Genomic DNA, 18765 nt, shown 5'->3' on the forward strand with positions numbered 1-18765 from the left:
ATAATCAGTTTATCATCATAATCATCATCATCATCATCATCATCATCATCATCATCACACACAGATATACACAACACACATACAGAGACACACACAGACACACACACAGAAATACACTGACACACAACATACACACAGAGACACACACATACAGAGATACACAGGCACACACACACCCCCACAACATAAACACACAGAGACATACACACAGACACACATACACAGAGACACACACAAAGACACACACTGTACTGGCTAGTTTTGTGTATCAAGTTGACACAAGCTGGAGTTATCATAGAAAAAGAAGCCTCAGATGTGGAAATGCCTCCATGAGACCTAGCTGTAAGGCATTTTCTCAACTAGCACGATCCAGCCCATTGTGGGTGGTGCCAGCCCTGGGCTGGTGGTCTTGGGTTCTGAGCAAGCCAGGGGAAGCAAGCCAGTAAGTAACATCCCTCCATGGCCTCTGCATCAGCTCCTGTTTCCTGACCTGCTTGAGTTCCAGTCCTGACTTCCTTTGGTGATGAACAGCAACGTGGAAGGAATAAACCCTTTCCTCCCCAGCTTGCTTCTTGGTCCTGATGTTTGTGCAGCAATAGAAACCCTGACGAAGACGCACACACAGAGAGACACACACATAGAGATACACACAGATACACAGACACACACACAGAGACACTCAGACAGACAGACACAGACACAGGCGCGCGCGCGCACACACACACACACACACACACACACACACACACACACACACACACACACACTCGCCCTCTGCGCCAGGTCTCCCGGATCTGGCCCTATACTGAAGACCATGTGAGCTTTGAGAGGTCCTAGTTTACCCATTGCCTGCACCTCCTGGCTCCCCTGGGTGCCAGCTGTGGAGTTACAGCTACAGGATCTATCCTACTTTAGTACATCCACTCTCATAGTGACCGTGACATCTGTGGAGTTGGTAAGCACAACTGACTCTTTATCAAGCTTCTGATTCCACTGCTCAGCAAGCTAAGGTAAGAGGGCACAGGGTGCTCTGTGTCACATGTGAGTCCCCATGTGTGAGAGGGCACAGGATGCTCTGTTGGAAGACATTACTGGTACACATGCTCCCAGGTGGCAGCCCGGAGCAGAACAGACACCCCCCCCACTTCAAGGGCGGCCCTCTTAGCTGAGGCCAGCCAGGGGGTGGGGAGGTAGGGACATGAGTATCCCCTGAGCATACTTATGTGCAGGTCACCCCATCCTACTGGATAATGTGTGCAACAGTAGTGGGTGGGGCATGGAATGCTCACTGCCTGGAGGGAGATGCAGGCTCAGGTCCTGAACTAAGTGCCTTACCCCAGGGACTTAAGCAGAGGTGTGTGGGTGAAACCAGGGCTCACCGGACAGAGGGTGAGTTCTGCCAGGCCATCTTATGTGGCTTTTGACATAAACTCAGTTGAACTGAATATCCAATTTGCTGGACATCACCAATGAGCATCCTGGCTACCCGGAGATCTCCGTGAAGGAAGGCTAGGAGAAGGGCACCAGATCAGCTTTTACCACGAGCGCCTCTGCAGCAGTGGGGAGGCTCAGGTGGGAACGGCCTGCTCCTGGGAGAGACGACAAAGGCGATGGCCTGTCACCTGTGAAAAGGTCAGCAAACACCCCTTTTGTGTAAAGTAAAGTTGGAAATGACAGCTCTCCAGAAAGCTTCTGGGAATGCTTGAATCCAAGTGCTGGCAGAGTCCTTTGCTTTTGAGACTGACCCCCAGGCTCCTGTCTGCCACCCGCCATCTCCCTCTTGCCTGGGGCTCCAACCCAGCACATCGCCTGCCACCTCCTAGCTGGCCAGTAGAGGGCACCTCATCACCACTCTCCTGGCGACTGTGCTTTGGCGCTTAGATCAGGTGTCTCCACACAAAGACCAGGAGAGTGTTTCTGATGTTTACGGTTTACTGCTCCACAGGAAAATTACGAACTTGCTATATATGCGATGATGTCACTTATATAAAAGTACACAGGGGAAAGAGCTTGGAGGAAATGCAACAAAAGGTTCTGAGAACTTCCTCACTGGAAATGGGCTTTGTTTTCCCATTATTTTCTATATTCTGCCAATTCCCCACAAGCACGTACTGCTCTTGTGGTTGACAGTGCTCAGGGATGAGGACCTGGAGGGGCAGAACATGGGTCCTCTCTACTGGAAAAGCATGGGCTTTACACTTCATGCGCGCTGGGACTGTGACAATGGGGGACTGCTCGGCCAGTGTGAGAGGGGCTCTCCACGTGACCGGAGCATGGGCAGCCCAGAGGGGTGCAAGGCTCAAGGGAGGCTCAGGCTCAGAATAAAACAGGAACGGGGTCATCTGACTTAACCCTGGGGCCCAGAGCTGGGAGACAGAAGGCAGAAGAAGCGTGGGGATAGGGGAACATGGTGGTGGGGTGTAGCCTATGGGGGGAGCTGATTCATGTTACCTTAACTCCATCACTCCCCTACAGAGTCTCTCACAGAGACCCAGCATCTCAAGGAAGAGAAAGAGTAAAAAACTCAACCCTTCCTGCCTTTGACTAAAATTCAAATAAATAACTAGAGATTCTTTTCTTTAAAAAAAGAAAATCAAAGGCTGAGTAGAAGAGTAAAATCCAAGTCAACCCACAAAAGATAAAAACACAAACCCAGATGACTTAAGAGGCTCACACAGCACGCACACTGCCAGTAAATCAACACCCAGCCACAGAGGCGAGCTGGGAGACACACAGCGGCATTTGCATACAGGAGGTGATCCTCCTGAAAGCCGGCTGACTTAACTCAGCCAAATTAGAATACATTTTATATTGACTATTTTGACGTTTGTTTTATTTGGCAAGTAAAACAGAACTGATCCAATTTCCTTGCAGCCATTGTAAACCATAAACTGCACCAAGGTCATAAAATATATAAAGCCTTATAAGCACTCTGCTGGGCTGTGCCACCCTCCAACCCCACCAGCTCTGAGCTCGGGCTGTGACAGTAGGTGACCTAGCTCTCCCTTGACAGGCAAGCTCAGGACAGCACTCTCCCTGTCTCCGGTGGAACAGTAGGAGTCTTGGACTTTTAAGTTTTTTATCAATGTAACATAAGATAGGAGAGCCTCAACTGAGAAAATGCCTCCACAGATTGGCCTGTGTGGGACGGCCCAGCTCCCTGCGATGGTGCTACCCCTGGGCAGGTGGTCCTGGGTGCTCTAGGAAAGCAGGTTGGGCAAGCCATGGGAAAAGAACACTCCTCCATGGCCTCTGCCTCAGTTTCTGCTGTCTTCCTTCAGTGACAGGCTGTGACTGGGATGTATAAGCCAAGTAGCTCTCTTCCCCATGTTGCTTTTGGTCCATGTTTTTCTATAGCAATCGAAAACAAATTAGAATGGCTTTATTGCATGTGACAGGAATAGCACCTGCTTAAGGTGCTGCCCATTTCTGGGCCCTTCCAGGCCACATGTCTTGGAGGGATTGACTCTATTTATTCAAGGCAGTTGAGCCCCAAAGGCTCGGCTGCTTCTGTAGTTAATCCAAACTTGAGCTGACCCTGAGCACCGAAGCCGAGTCTGAGCTGACCCCACCTCACGTCATTTCAGCTGAGGACCTGAAATGACGGTGGCAGAAGTTATGGTGACCCTTGAACAATGGCCTAGGACAGAGTTAAGATAGCATTACCAGTCAGTGAGGAAGGAAGATGTGTCCACCTGTGTGATGCCAGCCCCACACTCCTGAGCAGAGACAGACTCAACTGGTCACTTGTCACTCAGAGCTGGTAAAGTTTAAGTTCTTGGTATGTGTGGCCTGCACAGGGTCCAAAAGACAGAGTCCTTGGCCTGGGATCACTACAGTAACCTCTACCCAGGGAGTGGATGCTCAGTCTGGAGGGACAACTTGCAGAGGGCAGAGCAGCCTCTTGTGGGCAGCTGCTCTATGGGGGTGGGGAAGGGGCTGGCTTGGCACCTGTTCTGTCCCAGTAAAGAAAGACACTCATGGGGTTTGGGGATTTAGCTCAGTGGTAGAGCGCTTGCCTAGCAAGCGCAAGGCCCTGGGTTCAGTCCCCAGCTCTGAAAAAAAAAAAAAAAGAAAGACACTCACCTCTTCCTACGGAAAGCTCTTCAGTGCTGTCTCATGTCACCTCAACCCCAGCAAACCATCTGCCATGGCTCCTCCTGTTTACTTTTGCATTCTCTCAGACTTGATTGATTCGTCATTGCTCTGTCCCTGTCCGTTTCCTGTGCCACCCTGTTTTTTATTCATGGGAATCTTTCCTCAACTGCTACTCTGCAGAGTGCAGACACATTACTCCACCTGCACCAGAGCAGTCCGCTGCAGGGACTCCCTAGAACTAATTATTATTCTAATGAATGCAATGTTCTGAAAACTCTCCTCTTTCTAAGGACTGCTTCTAGGGACGGTTGACCCCACCTGCTGGGTGTCAGGTGAGTGGCTGGCAGAACAGAGAGGTAATTCTGCCCTTGGCCATGACCAGGGGCTGCCACACACCCCTGTGTGTCTATAAGCTCATCCGAGTGGCAAGCCAACTGTTGGTTTGTTTTATTTGGTTTGGTTTTTGAGACAGGGTCTCATTATGTTGGCCTGGACCTCGCTATGTGGACCAGGCTGGCAAGGAACTCATAGAGATCTGCCTGCCTCTGCCTCCTAAGTGCTGGGATTAAGGGTGAGAGCCACCATGCCAGTTCGACCAGCCAAGATTGAGCTGCACCTCCTGCTGTATTAGAAATCTGTAGCATATGCACAATTTAGAAAACAGAGTGGCCCTTACGTAAGTGGAACTCATGAATTTCGGACCATGGCTTTTTAAGGTCCGGGTTTAGAATTCTGCAAATCTTCAGCTATGTTCTGCACTATTTTAGCAGATGTCTAAGTGGGGGTTTTCTAAGTTGTTGCATGACTGGGCAGGACCTAAGACCACGTGAGTGCATGATAAGATCCCAACAAAACCTCACCTGGGAAGGTTTGGGGCTGGGGTGGAAGCAGCTGATGACTGGGAGGGCGTGGTGGGTTGAGATGAGTCATGGTTTCTTGGCACTCTGCCCATTCGATACCAGATGCCCATGCTGTTCAGTTCCCTGCAGAAGAAAAGAAAAACCTCAATGTACTGCTAAGCTTGGAGCGCTGACCTGAGCAACTAAGTCAACTGTTACCACATTTATGAGCTGCTGCAAAGCCCAGGGAGGCCCCATCACTTCCCTTCATGTCCTGGGTGCTGCACTAAAGCCTAGCAGTGCAGCTGGGCCTCAAAGGCAGATCGCCGTGATGTGACCGTCTTTGCCCACTGAGCACGCTGGCCTGCCCGCTCTGGTTGCCTTGCCTTACTTGCTGGTATGGAAGCACCCTTTGCTTTACCATCTCACCGGTCTCAAGCCCTCTATGTAGTCAGGGTGAGGCAGCCTCAGAGGGGTCTGTCAGACACATGCCTTATTTCTAAGCATGAGAAGGATTTTTCTTTAAATCCACACACTTCCAAATGTCAAGACTTAGCCCCTCGTAGCTAGGAATTACTAAACATGGCCTCACGACCAGGTCAAACCATCAAACTGGAGGCCCAGGGCACACAAACCAGCACAACAGAGAGTAGATGCATGCTTCATGTGGTGTGACAGCCACTGTGGCTGTGCCCCACCCACACTGCACACATGATGTGACTGAGGTAAGCTCACCCTTGGCAATAAGGATGGCTTCTGCGGCACACAGGCCCTCCCTGCTGCCCCAGGACTGTGTCTCTGGGACTGGAAGCTGAGGTACAGCATCTCTTCCAAAAGTAAAAGACATCTATTCCGTGGGTCCTGAATGTGGGCGGGACGCTGTTTTAAACCTGACCTTGCCTTATCAGAAGAGCAAGACCTACAGCAGCACTAAGCCCTCCCACTTCCACTGAGCCTCAGGCTGCCTGCTTCAGTGCAGGCTGCGTCCTTTCTAGCCTGAGCTGTCTGCTTCCTATGGGGCAAGCACAGACCTTTATCACATGGTACCTCGATTAAGTGACTTTGGTTCTAAATCCTCAACTTGTTTCTCTTACTTAAAAATCACGCTTCCTCTAGGAGAGGATGCTAGTCCTGAGGTGAAATAAAACCTGTACTTCAGCAATTAAAAATATTACCAAGAAAGAAAATTCTAGGGGGTTGGGGATTTAGCTCAGTGGTAGAGGTAGGCCCTGGGTTCAGTCCCCAGCTCCGAAAAAAAGAAAAGGGGGAAAAAAAAAAGAAAGAAAATTCTAGTTTTATATACAAATACTGATAAAATGGATTCTTCGGGATTGCTTAAAATAGTATTGTGATGAGAGATATAAACAGTAGATGCAGGTATGCTTTAAAAGTGTGGTGGTTGGGAGTCGGAAAGATGGCTCAGTGGTTAAGAGCACTGACTGCTCTTCCAGAGGTCCTGAGTTCAAAGCCCAGCACCCTCATGGTGGCTCACAACCATCTGTAATGGAATCGGATGCCCTCTTCTGGTGTGTCTGAGGACAGCAAGAATACTCACATACATAACATAAATAAATGTTTAGAAAAAAAAGTTCGGTGGTTGGCCGCCCTGCATGTGTAAACGGAAGCCTTTGGGAACAGTGTGTGACTGTCCCACTAACTGCTTCCTAACCCTGTAGCCTGCTTGCACAGCTAGTTTAAATCGGGTTGCAAAGCACAGCAGGGTTTGTGGGTGTGGTAAGGGAACGTCTACAGTTTTCGGTATGGAGGATGGAGCTGAGGTTGGTGCACCCTAAGTGTGAGCTCTACCGGCAAGCCACTAATGCCCAAGTCCGTCTTGATGAGAGTGTGAATCCTCAGCAGAAAGGGCCGAGTGGACCTGAGCTGTGAGTCCCCAGCTCAACCCACTGAGTGTAGTATGCATCCCGCCCGCCCCAGACTCGCCATCCTGACCTTTTACCTCCCTGCTCATTTTGGCATAGCCACCCCCCTTCTCTATTCTTCCTTGAGCTTCACTGAACTGGTCCTTGCTCCTAGCTCCAGCTGATCAATGAGGGAATGATCTTTCTGTGGCAGCAGTAACCAGGAAGTGGTGCTCCCAGGACACTGAATTCTAGAATTGTGATGGGAAGCTCAGGAAGGCAGACATCTTGTTTCTGGGCCCGCTTCTGAAGGGTGGCTGCAGAGGGACAGCAGCATCGTGCCTCCCTGGAGGAACAGGTATCAGATAGGGTTCCACCAGAGGACTGAGGGGCAGGAAGTGAACTGCTTTCATCCTTTGAGTTCCTACTTCCACCAGTCTAAGCCTGGCTGCTGTGTCAGCCTACAAATGCTTCCTTTGGCATAAGCCACGCTGGGCAGGGCTTCCTGTCACTCAGCCTCATGGGGCCCAAAATGAAGTTCTGGGATCTGCCTGCACTTGGAATTTATGCAGCAGCTTTGGGGCCAGGGCCTGACCACTGGCAAAGCTGAAGGTGACTAGGACTGATGGCTCCAGCAGTCGCCCTGGTGTGTCCACAGATGTCCTCTCTTCTCAGGATGCACCACACTTACTCCCTCTCTACCCACCAGGTCAGCCTTCTCTTCAGAACTGGTTCTCTTCACTTGGAGATCTTTGCTCAGTAACCCTGACTGGTATCTTAACTGGAACAGCTAACAGGTCACTCGTCATTGTCATAAACAACCTTGTTTATCTTCGTGCTCACTGCTCATCTTTCCCTTCAGAAAGGCCTCTCTGTGAGGGTAGGGCCCCTCTCTCTCCCTCCCTTTTCTGCCCAGCAGCACAAACAGGTTGGCTATAAAATGGCCCAGGTTGATAAGCACCATGGGGAGCTGAGGCCCATTGTGGCCTCAGGGCGGGATACCGAGGGTCCTGAAAGGTGACCGCACAGGGAAGAGCAGACCCTAGGTGAGCAGCTACCCTGTAAGCTGACAAAGGCTGAGGTCGGAGTCAGTGGTGAGCGCCAGCAGAGAGCACAGCTGAGCCTTGTGAGCCACACCAACCTCTCAGTCTCGGTCCTGAGAGTGGCTCAACCACTCAGGGGAGGAGACAGCAGGTTTGGACACACTGTTGATTCTTACCCGATAAATGTGTACTGGGGAGGAGCCTGCTTGGTCCGGCCCATGATGCGAATGTCACAAATGGCGGCTTCGGTTGAATCCCGGGGAATGAACTTAATGCATAGCCTCTTCTTCCTGAAGACCACCTCCTCTAAGGGGAGGAGGACAGAAAGGTGTGAGACGTGGAGATGCTCCTCCTCTCCCTTCAGGGCTGCAAACGGGAGTGTCACCTTGTCACCTGGCAGAGGGCCCCTGCCCTTCTTGAAGCCCCCGAGGGCAGGTGATGATAGTGGAGTACACCAGTTACCCTCCCCTGCGCCCAGGTCCAGCTGTCCCCGCACAGCTTCCTCAGACCACAGCCACACCCACGGGAGACTCCCTCTCTTTCGCATTTTCTTTTTAATGTAGAAATCCTCAGGTGTACCCCATGGAATGAGACCTCTGTCAGCACTCTGGCTCCAGTCTCCACCCACCTTCACCTTTCCTGGATATAGGGAACAAATCCCTAACTCTGTGTCATGTCACCCCACCAGGAGGCATGGCTGCCACATCTCTGTCACTTCTACCGACAACAAGGAACCTCCTGAACTCATCCGTGGTCTGAAACTCAAGTTTCTACATCAATGTGTAATGCCCTGCCCCACCCCTTTGTCTGACTGCCCGATGCCACGCCCTTTGTTAGAGGCTGTGGGCTCTGAAGTGGACGGTCTCTGTGGTACCCTTTACTCTCTAAGCCCCTCTTTCTGCTCCCCTTCCTTGGTGGCAGAGAGGCGGGAGAAAAAGACAAAACAAAACACAAAGACAAAAAGCCTAGCCCAGGAGCATATCAGAGCTGTCCAGCTTCGGTCCAGTGCAGACCTGGGTCTTGACCCTCCTGTCACTGCTCTGGCTGTGGCCTTTCAGGGTGCTGGTAGCTGTGAGCCACTCGACGGTTCTAGGTTTCAAACAGCAATCTCCTGATCATTCTGCACTGATGAGTTCAAGTTCTTCTGTCTAAAACATGAGTTTTCCTCACCAACTCTGACCCTCTGAGGTGGGTCATGGACAGGAAGGACAGCCAGTGTGTGGCTCTTTGAGGTCACTTGCTCAGTCTGGGCACAATGGTTGGTGCTCTAGCAACTAGTGACAGTGCCCATCAGCTCCATCTGGGGTTCTGAATTTTTCCCAGAAGTCCATAAATCTTTTAGTTGGATTTGTGGGTTTTCTTTTAACCATTTTTGAAATTAAAATATAATTATTGTCATTTCCCCATTCTTTCCTCCCTATACCCTTCCCATAACAACCCCCCGACCCGCTCTCTCTTAAATTCATGGCCCCTGGCCTCTTCTTTAATCATTGCTAATATATTCCTAAATATATAGAGGCAACCTGTTCGGTCTGTAGAATGTTTCTTGTGTGTGCACAATTTCAGGGCCACTGGATAACCAATTGGAGGGGCTCTTCCCTGGAGAGGCTATTTCTTCCACTCTCAACATTCTCAAAACATGGTGGGTTTTGGTTGAGGCAGGGTCTCATTATGTAGCCTCAAACTTGTCATCCTCCTGTCTCCGCCCCACAAATACTGGAGTTGCAGGCCTGTGCTACCTCCCCTGGCTCCAATCTGTTGGAGTCCTAGTTCTGCCACTGCTGGCACTGGCCGCTTAGAAGTCTCTTAAACCCTCTGGGTCTCAGCTTTGCCATCTGTACAAGGGACCTGTCCAGTGGAAGCCCACTCCAGAGCAATTCAGGTAGATGTCATGGTTTCTCGGGCAGTTCTGGGCACACAGTAAGTGCTCAGTAAAGAAAAGCCAGAACCACTGTCTTGTTGCAGGCAGGCAGGCAGGCAGAAGGGTGGTCCCGTGGGCCATAGAGTCAGAGTACTGTTGGGTCCTTACTAGGTTTTAGGAAAAGGGGGTTGTCTTTTTAAAAGGCCATGCTGAAATGCCCGAATCCCATGAGTTTTTTCCCAGAAGTGAAAGCGGAGGACCACTTGGTGTCCTCAAGCTGTAGACACAGCTCTAATCTACATGGAAAACATCATCCTTGAGGCTGAAGTGATACCCTGGAGGACAGGGGCGCAGAAGCAACCCTTGCACCTACCACCATCAGGCCCTCAAGGAGATGCCCTAGAGACCTTCTGTGAGGTAAAATGCAGGGCAGGTAATGCGCCTGCCTTTGCCACAGTTTGGCTCCATCTGCAGCCAGCCCGGTAAGGACCGGGTCCACACATTCACTACACATGCTTAAGCAGGCCTCATTTTAAGTAAACATATTATACACAGTCAATAGAAATGTGTTCAGTCATGCTAACGAACACAGGGAGAGCACACAACACTTTACTAAAACAAACAGCCTTCCGGTGGTTAAGTGCTGTATGAACTGCGACAGGCCATACTTTAAATTAATTTCAGGAATCTCATCTTTTTGGCTGACTTCATGGAATCTAAGCATTAAGTACTCTCAGGAGATGCTGGGCTGACCGTGAGGCTCTTGGTCCCCTGGGAAGTCTTTGAGAAATGGTCTTTGACCAGGCGTGCATATGCACATGATGCAGACAGAGCATAGGACACACTGGACAGCAACTAGGGAAAACATGGGGACTGGTTCCCCAGTCAGGCCCACAACAGCCTCCTGACTGAATGAGCCCAACAAACAGAAAATTCAGAATAGGAAATCCCTTGTGGCTATGCCATATATCCATACATAAGACATTACACATCAGTTAGTTGTCAAAAATGAACATCAAAGAAATCTCTAAAACTTTGAAATCCTTAGGAAGAAAGCAGACCAGGGTTGAATGCAAATCTACAGGGCGATTTTAATTTGTAATCAGAGACCTCACCTAAGAAGAGGCAAAGCCAGCAAAGCAGACATTTACAGAAGTACACAGGCTTGCTAGTAAGTAGCAAACTATAAATTAAATATAGTTAAACAGTGTAACAGAGTAAGAGGCAGAGCAGGTACTGGCAGGTCTGAGCAAACAAAGCTACCATAAGGCAGTGAGACACCAGCCTGGTGACGAAGCTTATCCCCACAGAGCTCATTCGGCTGGTAAGCCCCTGTGCATGAGGGACCATGGGGTGATCAGGAGATGGACCAGTCCTGCCGCCATGTCCTCAAGGAATGAGAGAAGTAACAGAGATGGGGAAAACCTGAAAGGGACCAGAGTGCTCCGGCAACATCACAAGGCAGGGAGCAGCTTTCTTACCTGATGAATGGGTAAACTAAGGCAGGGGAGCTGCTTGGGGTTCTACAAGCATAAGCATAAATGACCACTAGGGCACGGGAACTAGAGTCCGGGTTGGTCCCAACAGAGGATTCAAAGGTAGACAGGGCCCTTCCTTCGGTTTCCCACTTGGGAAACAGATTCGGGTCCTCTTGTTCGTGCAGCGAGCACTTTATCCTGGGTCCTTTCCCCAGCCCAACATGACTATGTGTAGGAATTACGAGAAACAGGGAGAGCTATGCAGAAAGAGCCAGCCAGTGGGGGCAGGGAGGTGAGGACTGGGAAGCAATGTCTCCATGTGGTGATGAAAGGACCACGGTGGCAGGCACCCTGGATTGTGTACTGTAAATGGGTGAATTATCTGGTATTTGAATTGTATCTTAATAAATCATTACTAAAACAAATCCTGCTACATAGATACATAAAATGTAGACATGCAAAGTGTTTAGTATGTGTGCTTATGCATGCACATGTGTATGTGTTTATACATGCATATACATGTGCACACATGAGTACGTTGTATGTGTGTATACATGTTTATGTATGCATGTGTTTGTAAAAATGTGTAGTATATGTATACCTGTGTATATGTATCTGTGTGCATGTATGTGCATGTGTGTATATATATGCACATGATTACATGCATGCATGTATGTATATGTGCATGCATATAAGTATGTATGTGTCCACATGTATTTATACACATGTATGTATATGTGCATGAATTTTCATTTGTATGTATATGTGTCTGTGGGTATGTACATGCATGTGTGTGTACATGTATGTGTATATATGTGTATATGGGTGTGTTCTTGCTTTTGGCTATGATGTAGTCACTGTGCCTTATTTTTCTCATATTAAAATAGGCCATCTCTACTAAGGTCTCCTAAAGGGAAAGTGACATCATGAGGCTACAGCATCTAACATGGGGCCTTACACAAAACATAGCAGATATCAGTGCCCTAATATTCATTGCTAGGATAAAACACCCTGGCCAAAGGCAACCTGAGGAAGAATGGGTTACAATTCCAAGTTAGAGTCTACCACTGAGGGGACACCAAGGCAGAGAAGAGACTCAAGCAGCTATTCATGTCCCATCCAGTTAAGAGCAGAGAGAAACAAATGCATGCAACTTCCTCCGAGTTTACGTTTACCTGGGCGCCTCACACAGCCCAGGACTTCCTGCCCAAGGAAAGTGCCGTCCACAGTGGACTCAGTCAGTTAATCATGGAATTCCCCTGCCACCCGAACGTACCCAGAAGCCAGGTGATCCTTCTAAGGTGATTCTAGGGATGTCAAAGAGAGAGTTAAAGCCAACCAGCACCATAACATTTCGCTAGGACACAGCCTGGTAAGCAACTGAATGGGCCAGTGAGGGGCCACTGCTCTGCTGAAATAAGTGCACTGGGGGCGGCTGAGGAGACAGGGAAGCTGTCAGTGTGAAATGGCAGCAAGTGCTGCTCCAGGAATGTTCACACCATGAAAATTTGAAAAAAATCACACATAAAAATAACAACAAAGAATGGTACAGAATTCCACAAAGGAATCCCACAGATAGGGATCTGCTTTCTTATTCCTGTTTTGCTGCTGTGGAGTGGGCTCATGAGCAGCTATAGTGTCAACTTTGGAGTTTTGGTTTCTTAAAAAAAAAGAAGTATTAAATATTATAAGAATGTGTGTTAGTTCTAATCCCAGGTGTAGGGATCTGACTTATGATTTGCTTCATGTTGTAGGAGAGGCAAGGAGAGGCATGTTTTTGCTGGCTGAAGATAGTTTCTATGATTCTATGACATTTGGAATTCTGGGAACTTTTCAGAGTATACATAAATGCTATGACTACTAGAGGCAGGGCTGGTAGCTGCTGGTTCACTAGGGAGGCTGTTTGTGATTTGTTAGTAGCCATGGTCAAAGAAGAAACAAAAGGAAAGAAATTAGATGTAGGGAGTCTGTCTCTCTGTCTCTCTCTCTGTCTCTCTCTGTCTCTGTCTCTGTCTCTCTCTGTCTCTCTCTGTCTCTCTCTCTCTTACTCTCTCTCTCTCTCTCTCTCTCTCTCTCTGTGTGTGTGTATGTGTGTGTATGAGTGTCTTTGTGTGTCTCTGTCTCTCTCCTTTCTCTCTGATCTAGTGACAGAGTGAAATGGGGGGGGGAGGTGAGATAAAGGTCAGGAAAAGAAGAACCAACAAAGTAGCAAAGACTAGTTACAAGTAATTACGAATAAAAGAAGTTCCTGGACACCCTAATAAAGAAGCTCAGATACACAAGGCTCCCTGACACCATCTTACCAGCCCTGCTAGTAGAATCAGCACTCCAGGACCTCAGCCCCAGCGCTCCAGGACCAGAGCCGACAGCACCTCAGGATCCTGAGGCAGCTTTTCCATTTTCAAGTTCCCTGCGGCTTAGTTCAATGCAATGTTGTTCAGTGGTTGGAGCATCCGGTCTAATTTAAATTTGGGGGGGGGGTTGACTTAGTTGTTGCTGTAGTTGTTTTGTTTTATTTTGTTTTTTTTAACTAGACAGAGTCTCATGTAGCCCAGGCTAACCTCAGAACTTCTATGTAGTGAAGGATGACCTTAAATCCTGATTTTCCTGTCCCCAATCTCCCGAGTGTTGGGACAACTGGCTCCAATTTAGGTCTTGCATGCTCTAACTTAGAGTCTTTCTGGGTCCTGCCTCTTTCTTGTTTACTGTGCGAGCCCCAGACAAGGCACAGAGCTGTTTCTTGCAGCCCCAAGGCATCCTTTGGTCTCTGCCCTCCCTCCCTCCCTTTTGCTTCAGGGTCTTGTGCTAAGCTTGGCTTCAGCATCAGCTGAGCACAAACCAACTGTCCCTAGACTCCCTGCTCTGTCCTTGAGTGAACCCAAGCACAGGAGGCAACAATCTAAGACTCTGCTCCCTTGCAGGTAGGGACCCACACACTCTTCAGACACACAGAGAACCAAGGTGGATGTTACAAGTGGCAGGCTTCCTTCATCCTCTACAGGAAGCCCCCTCACATATTTCCAGAGAGACACACACAGAGGATTTGAAAGCCCACTGGATGGAGAAGGGGGCTGCTCCCAAGGCGAGCGAGCATGCTAAGTGCTGACTCACGTGTATCCACCGTCTCCTGGATGGGAATGAAGCCCACAGGCAACGTGTCCTTGACGTCGATGAGTTTCATGTCCACCAGCACATTCCCCAAATGACTCTTGGGAGGAAAAGAAAAGACACAGACTGTGAATTGGAACTTGCTTCAGTCTGCTTGCAGTCCTGGCTTCAGGAAGCATGTTTGACACAATGGCCACGGCAGCTTTACCACAGAGGGTTAACTGGAGAAGATGATACCAGCATTTACCAGGGACTCTAGTGTACCTCAGAAAGGAGATTTCATCTGTGGAATCTCAAAGTCATTCGGCAGAGGGCAGGCGTGCCCATGTCCCTGGAGTCCACCACCTCTCAGGGTTGGAGCATTTTAAATAGAGGAGGTTCCGGGGTGCTTGCAAGAAAGGAGCTGCATCTAAACTGAATGAGGTCTGATCACACACCTAAGGGGTTGCTAGTCACAGACTGACAGTTTTAAGTTACAGGATACATTTTGCAAAATCCCAAGAATCATAAACTAACTGAATGGCAGCCTGGCCACCTCCGGATCCCACGCCTTCTGAGATAACTTGCTAGGGGAGCTCTTAAGAGCTCCTGTTTAGTGCTGGCAGAGGGGCCCGCAGTGCACAGTTTCCATAAAGACATCTTTGAAGATGGCTGGTGGTGCACTGCTCTGTAATTGCAGGAGAGAATTCTTTGCAGACGCGCCGGCCTTTGCAGCCTTCACTTCATGCTACAAACAGCTCTTAAGAAATCTGCCCTCATCTTAAACATGAGGGCTGCTGTGGAGATTACGTTCGTGTCTTCAGAGTCATCTCAGCCTAGTCAGAGCCAGTTAAGGCAAGAATAATGGGTTCTCAGCCCAAATCTCTCCTGTTAGGATTCCAGCAATGTGCTGCGTGTGCCCACTTTGCAGAAGCACTGTGTCCCCCCAAAGCCCACTGAATGCATGTCTATTTCCTTAGTCTGCAGTCCTGGACTAACATCTAAGGGTCAGCCCAGGCCCCACCCTCCCAGGAACCTCTCAGGCAGTGTCCCCTGTTGCTTAGAGATGGACCCAACCTCATTTCTGGGCTGGGGACCCGGATCCATGTCCATCTTTACAGCTCAGGCATCGCTGGGTCCACACAGGGAGTATTTGCTTTCTGAATGGAGCCAGACGCTCTCTCTAAGACCCTTCCTAACTTTCTATCAGTTTATAATTGGATACTGTCATGATCTGAGTCAGAATGGTCTCCACTGGCTCACACATTTGAATACTTAATAATCAGAGAGTGGCACTATTTGGAAAGGAGTAGGGGGTATGGCCTTGTTGGAGAAAGCGTGTCACTGGGGATGACCTCTGAGGTTTCAAGAGGCCTTGCTAGGCTAATCTCTGTCTCTCAGCTGGAGATCAGGAGGTAGCTACTGCCGCAGTGCCATGTGTGGTGCCATGCTCCCTGCCATGATAGCCTGAAATGTAAGGAAGTCTCCAGATTAATGCTTTGCTTTGTAAGAGTTGCCCCGACTATGGTCTCTTTGCAGCAGCAGAGCAGTGACTAAGGCAGACCTTATGCAGCATCCATCCATCTACGACCATGAAAGACATCTTTAAAAAACCGCTAAAGAGGAACCAAAATGTTTGCTCTGACTGCTCACCCAGGCTGGTATAGTTCTTGGCACACAGTAGGGACTCAATAATTATTGGCTAAATACATTCATGTTTGAGGCAAACTTTTCAACAGGCTGGGTACTAGCAATCAGAAGCCGAATCAGACTTTCTCAAATGGCAAATTGAAACCACATCACCAAAATTCCCAAAGTTTATTATCAGTTATTACGGCCTAGAAGGAAAAGATGCCTCAAGTTGAAATTCGGAAGTGAGAGTGGCAGGCGCGGCCTGTGGCCAGCACATCCGTGACTGTACCATCAGACATGTCCTTCTCTCTCAGCGTCCCTGTGCTTGCCAACAGTGCACAGGTGGCTGGGGCCGGGGAAGACTATGCTCTGAAGTGCAGCATGTGGGGAGTGGGCCCTCTCTAATGTGGGACAGACTCCTGACCACACACGAAGGCCAGGCCCAGCTGGGAACAGGGAAGTAACGGCTGTCTTCGGAGCAGCCCGGTCTAATCTTCTGTCCTCTGTTCCCCTCCCTTCGCCCTCCCCTGCTCCCAGGCAGCCACTCTTCCACTTTCACTGCTCTCTGCACTGAGAAATTAACAACTGGGCATGCTCTGCTGCCCCATAGACGGATGGGCATTCGTCAGTATCATGCCTGACTGTCTTTGTCTTGACACACTGGATTCCATGGATGTCAACTGCAACCACTTAGCCACCTCACCTCTGTGCTCTTGAAAAAAAATGCCTTAACCATAAAACCGGAGCACTGGTGGTGTGGCCTCTTTACAAGTGCTGGGAAACCTTTCCTTGCACGCAAAATGGGAGGCTGCCCGGTTGAAGCTTCCTGCAGCCCAAGGGTGTGGCCCTATTCCATGGGGCTGCCACTCTGCAGGGTCCCCCTACCCCCACCTTCTTTTATATATCATAGGCCTACAACACCATTAATTTTCCTGGCTCCCCTCCCCCACCTGTGCTCTCTTTCATTTCCTCCTCATAAATATGAAGAACGTATTCCCAATCCTTGCTGAGCAAATGATTCATCCCGGGAGCCCGGCGCACACTGACTCAGGGTATTTATATTGTCTCTGGTAGCCAGTGTTTGCTAGTATACTGTAATTATTTCTGACAACTTTGCATTTAAGGTAGCCACAGATAACCAACTTAATATTCGAATGTTCATAAATCCTTCTGTTTAACATCCTCCCTGCCCAATCTACGCACATTATTATTACAGGTAACACAGAAAGTGCAGGCCATGAAAAGTGCAATTAATCTCACTCCTTCCCCAGGAAGCCATGTCACTCGAAAGCCAGGTTTCTATATTAATGGCCTGATTGGGGGAAAGGAATTTAGGATTCAAAGGAAGCTCCCCAAACTCCTATGCTGGGAGTCTCGAGTCACCTAATTAAGACTTGGCCTGCTCAGGAGATCCCACACCTCCCAGATGGTTGTAAAATGCTGCTATGCCAAGCCTGTTCTCTGACTGAAGACAGGACAGACAGGCAGCCGCTGCCGCCGCCACAGTGAGGATGTGCCTTCAGGGCTGGCAAGTGGGCTCTGTCACTCCCAAAATTTGAACCCAATGCAATTCTTCCCTCTGGTTTGTTGTTTGGAGGCCGTAAAGGACACATCCGTTCCTCTTTTGGTGCTGGGGATGGAATTGCTAACACATTTCCCCAGCGCTGGACACACACACTCAGGCTTCAGCTGAGGGCAGGGCTTCTCTTGCTGCCCTCCTGGCAGCCTTACAGTCTTATCACCCCCAGAACCCAGCTACTGATGGGGAGCAGTTCCTGGGCTGAATCCAGGGCCCATGCACACTAACCAAGTGCTCTATCATTGGCTCAGGCTGAGCACTGTGTTTTTATGATCCACTCCAAACCAACGAGTCCAGTGCCATCCCTGAACCACAATGGACTTGCTGCCCTAGCTCCCAGGGCTTCACAAACTCCCGCCTAGAAGAACAATAGCTCACAGATTCAGGAGCAAATGTAGCAGGTCCCAACGTAAGTGACCCAAGGGACCACGGCTATCCTTTGAGGCCAGCCACACTGCCCAGGGCTGTTGGGCTTTTGAGATGTGAGGACCTGGTCTCTAGCTTGTGGGGCTGTGAGGGGAGGTTGGGGAGGTGCAGCCTTGCTGGAGGAGGATCATCACTGGCAGACTCTGAGAGTCAAATGCTAATAGCACTTCTAGCTCTCACTCTGCTTCCTGGATAGAAGCTCTCAGGGTCCTATACTAAATGCCATGCCTCCCTGCCTTTATTCCCCTAGGACCATAAGCAAAATACATCCCTCCTTCTATAAGTTGCCTTGATCATGGTGTATGATCAGAGCCACAAAAAAGTAACTTAGACAAGGTGTCTGACCAAGTCTTCAGGACTCCTTCCTGAGAGTCCAGCAGCAGTGACCACAGGATGTGGTGATCAGCAGACAGAGCAGAGACAATAGGAGGGAAAAGCAGAAATGGCTTCCCAAAGGCATTCGGGTAGACTCCTGGGACAGAGGACCTGAGGAGGGTACATAGGGCACACGAGGTGCAGGAGGGAGGGAGACCTGATAGGTCTACTATTAACTTCATGAACTCAGCATCTGTGAGGTGATGGCACCTCACTCCTGCTCTGTGGAGTCCCCTCAGGCTACAGTGAACCCAAAGGATGTTGCAGACACAGCACAAGCCCTGTGCAGGTGTGTAACTGCCTCAGCTGCCACCATCCTGCTACTGAAAATGCATTCAGAGGCTGGTGGTAAGACGATTCCCCTATTCAGTCATAAACTCTTACATTACAAGCAGCAAGTGTGCTGCTCTCATAATTAGAGGGGGCTTAATGGAATAACTTTGCCCCTCATCCTGAACACGCTAGGAACAAGATTCAGAACAAAGGAT

At 49.4% G+C, this 18765-nt stretch overlaps 1 protein-coding gene across 3 annotated transcripts in view; it reads right to left on the minus strand.

The window, feature by feature from the left end:
* Window positions 1–18765, minus strand: part of Mvb12b (multivesicular body subunit 12B) — a 159726-nt gene that overhangs the window by 92648 nt on the left and 48313 nt on the right. For all 3 annotated transcript variants that reach the window (XM_087652993.1, XM_087652994.1, NM_001271232.1), the window contains 3 exon segments: window positions 14290–14386; window positions 8016–8145; window positions 4959–5081 (listed from right to left, as the gene is read on the minus strand). In XM_087652993.1, the coding sequence (XP_087509119.1) occupies window positions 4959–5081; window positions 8016–8145; window positions 14290–14386 (350 nt within the window).

Source organism: Rattus norvegicus, chromosome 3 (genome assembly GCF_021556685.1).
Source record: "Rattus norvegicus strain SHRSP/BbbUtx chromosome 3, alternate assembly SHRSP_T2T, whole genome shotgun sequence".
NCBI lineage: Eukaryota > Metazoa > Chordata > Mammalia > Rodentia > Muridae > Rattus > Rattus norvegicus.